Raw genomic sequence first — 2945 nt, forward strand, 5'->3', positions numbered from 1 at the left:
TAACTCTTCCACTCATTTCAAATTTCTTCACTTTACCGATGTGAAGAGTGAAGACCATAGTCACCGCGTAATGTGGACGAAAGGTTAACAAAAGACGAGTAGAAAAGTGTGAATCCCTTTTTTTGTAGTAAGCGGGAAATGAAATTTTTTTTTCAAATCACTCTGCGGCAAAAATTTGAAAAATATCTAAAACTAAGTATGCAATGAAAAACATTCCTGCATTTTCAAATAATGAAATTAAATCTCACGACTGGGTCTTACGAACTTGCTCATTATATCCAAAGATTCTGTTTAGATATATTTCCTGTATTTTGAGATTTTAAGAATATAAACAAAATTTCAGGAATAGTTTAGTAAAAATATGTAGGTTCGTTTTTGAGAAAATTTGAATTTTCGATTTTTTACCAAAAATTGTGGGCGTTAGTCTTCGTCGTAAAAAAACTATGAAAAAACCACAGACGGGAATCGCCTTAACACCTTAATTTCTAATTTTGACTGACGTACGGAATCGGGGGACCCACTTTTTTCGACTGCTCTACCATCGTAATGTCATGTTTGATAAAAATCTCGAGTTTGAAATTTTTTACTAATGCAATACATGGCACATATGTAGTCCCTGTTTGCCCCAAGTAAAAAAATGTATTATGTCTCACAAGCAGCCTAGGAACACTTGTTTCTACTTCTACTCGTCTTGCAAAAAATCATCATCAAGTCTTCTTTGTTTTTCAAACCCAAATTAAGCCCTTGTCCAAAATATTGGTTAGTCTTTTTGTGTAGTCTGTCAAAAAAAAATCAGTATGAACCGCGTGCAATTTTCAGTTCCGGAAGTTGAGAGAAGGAGGGGTGAATCATCATCTTCTTCCAGCACAGCTGTGGCCATCAACACGATTAGCAACGATCGTAGAAGATTTTCTCCTCGTCGATCAAACTTGCGGACTTCTAGAATTCCACGAGGTTTAGGAGTCATGCTCTTTAGAAGACGACGTAAATATTTCGTCACAAGAGTCTATGTTCTAGGAATAGCTTTTATACTATGGACACTTTTTCAATGGATGCCCTTAGTTCTAAAGTGAGTATTTTTGCGTTTTTTAGACCTTGTGATGTATCGAGGTGTTCAGTTGTTTACTATTTTTATTTCTTTTTATTAAAGTTCTATCGTTGCGGAATTCTTCAGGGAGAGATATAATATTCAACTGGTATCAGGACTCACAGCACTCTTGCTGGTAACACTATTTGGACGTTACCTCCAATTACGTTACATTGAGCCGTTCAATTGGATTTTTTGTTTCTTAATTGTTGAATTGGAAACACTTGCATTACTTAGTGCCCCATTGGAATCGGATATGACCCATCTAAGCATAAGTCTGGTCGCAACAATTGTCCTCAATGTAGCATTTACATTTATTGGAAGATTGATGCCTGTGAGTTCTAAGTGATACCTTGATTTTTATGAGACATTATTTTAATTGAACTTTTTTATTTGCAGATAGATTTGACTCAAGGCATTGCGATTATCATCGCTATAAGTTTGATATTCTATGTTACAGCATTAGTAGTTCTCATAATCCTTATTACCACTGAGATGTACTTTCTCAAGTTCTTTCTGACAGTTGGAATTCTTTTACTTTTGTTGGTGGTAAGTTTATCAAACAGACAAATGTTTTGAGAGTTAACTATGAATTAAAGATTGAACTTTGTTTTGTTTCAGTTTATTTTGTACGTTTCACAACTGATTGCTGGTAATGGATCTTCGGTATTGCGATGGAATGACTTTATTCTTGCAGCTCTGATGGTGTATTTTAATTTTATATTAAGTTTTCATTCAATCTTGCATTTAACATACGAATTCCATTATTAATTAAATAAATTCATTACCTATTTTGAAAATTTGAATTACGAAAGTTTTGATTGTGGTTTTAAATTAAAAAAAGGTGTTTTTCACTTTTGGAGCGACTGCGTCTGGGTCTGACTGTAAGCTAAAAGCGAAACATAAAATACTTACATAAAAGTGTGTAATTTCTATGATCGTGGGATTCCTTTTTAGTTTCACACCGAAAGAAGACCGAAATGCACTTGGACAAAAATTGCTTACAAAATGTTTCTGGAATGAAACGTAACAGAGGTCTTGGATAGGATCTGCGATAAAATAAAATAAAAAAGGAGTAATTCGATCTGTCTAATGAAAAAAAAGGCAAAGGTTAAGTGTTACAAGCAAGAGTGCTGTGAGTCCTGAAATCAGTTAAATATAGAATCTCTCCTTAAAGAATTCCGAAATGCTGGAACATTAATAAAAAGAAATACAAATTGTAAACAACTGTACATCTCGAGACTTCGCAAGGTCTAAAAAAAGCAAATATAGGTACTCACATTAGAACTAACGGAATCTATTGAAAAAGGGTCCATAGTATGCAAGCTATTACCAGAACTTAGGCTCTTGTGATGAAATATTGACTCTACTCGTCTTCTATGGAGCATAAATTCCAAACCTTGTCCGAGTCTAGAAGTCCGCAAGTTTGATCGACGAGGAGAAATCTTCGACGATTGTTGCCAATCGTGTTGATGGCCCGTATTTTGAAGAAAATGTTTAAATAATTTTGTAAAAAAAAAAAATACAGAGAAATATTTTTTTCAATATTATGACATTTCCCTTCCCGCATTCTTAGTCTTTTTTTTATTAGAAAATATTTATCTTAAGGTGACCGGAAATAATATATTTTGTTTCCGTTGAAATCGGGTTATTGATAGGCTCATTTTAGGAATATGTTTCAGGGGTAAGGGCTGGAGAAATGAAAGTTGATTTTCGCCAGTTTTAGAGTAGAAAAATAACACTTAGAAAATCTTCAAAATTTCAATTTTCTTCCACCAAATGTCCCAAACTGCACTAATTTTTTAGTTTTGAATCTTATGCTAGAAGTCGTGGGCAGGGCATACTTCTGCTCAGAAGG

General features: G+C 34.0%; 1 protein-coding gene across 1 annotated transcript; it reads left to right on the top strand.

Annotated features, from left to right (window-relative positions):
- The first annotated feature begins 615 nt into the window (after nt 1-615).
- Nucleotides 616-1858, top strand: LOC129950368 (uncharacterized). Its single transcript, XM_056062311.1, has 4 exons — nt 616-1069; nt 1151-1421; nt 1487-1636; nt 1709-1858. The coding sequence occupies exons 1-4, from the start codon at nt 798-800 to the stop codon at nt 1856-1858; spliced, it is 843 nt and encodes a 280-aa protein (XP_055918286.1). The 5' UTR covers nt 616-797.
- The last annotated feature ends 1087 nt before the right edge of the window (nt 1859-2945 follow it).

The sequence above is a fragment of the Eupeodes corollae genome, chromosome 3 (assembly GCF_945859685.1).
Source record: "Eupeodes corollae chromosome 3, idEupCoro1.1, whole genome shotgun sequence".
NCBI classification, from domain to species: Eukaryota; Metazoa; Arthropoda; class Insecta; order Diptera; family Syrphidae; genus Eupeodes; species Eupeodes corollae.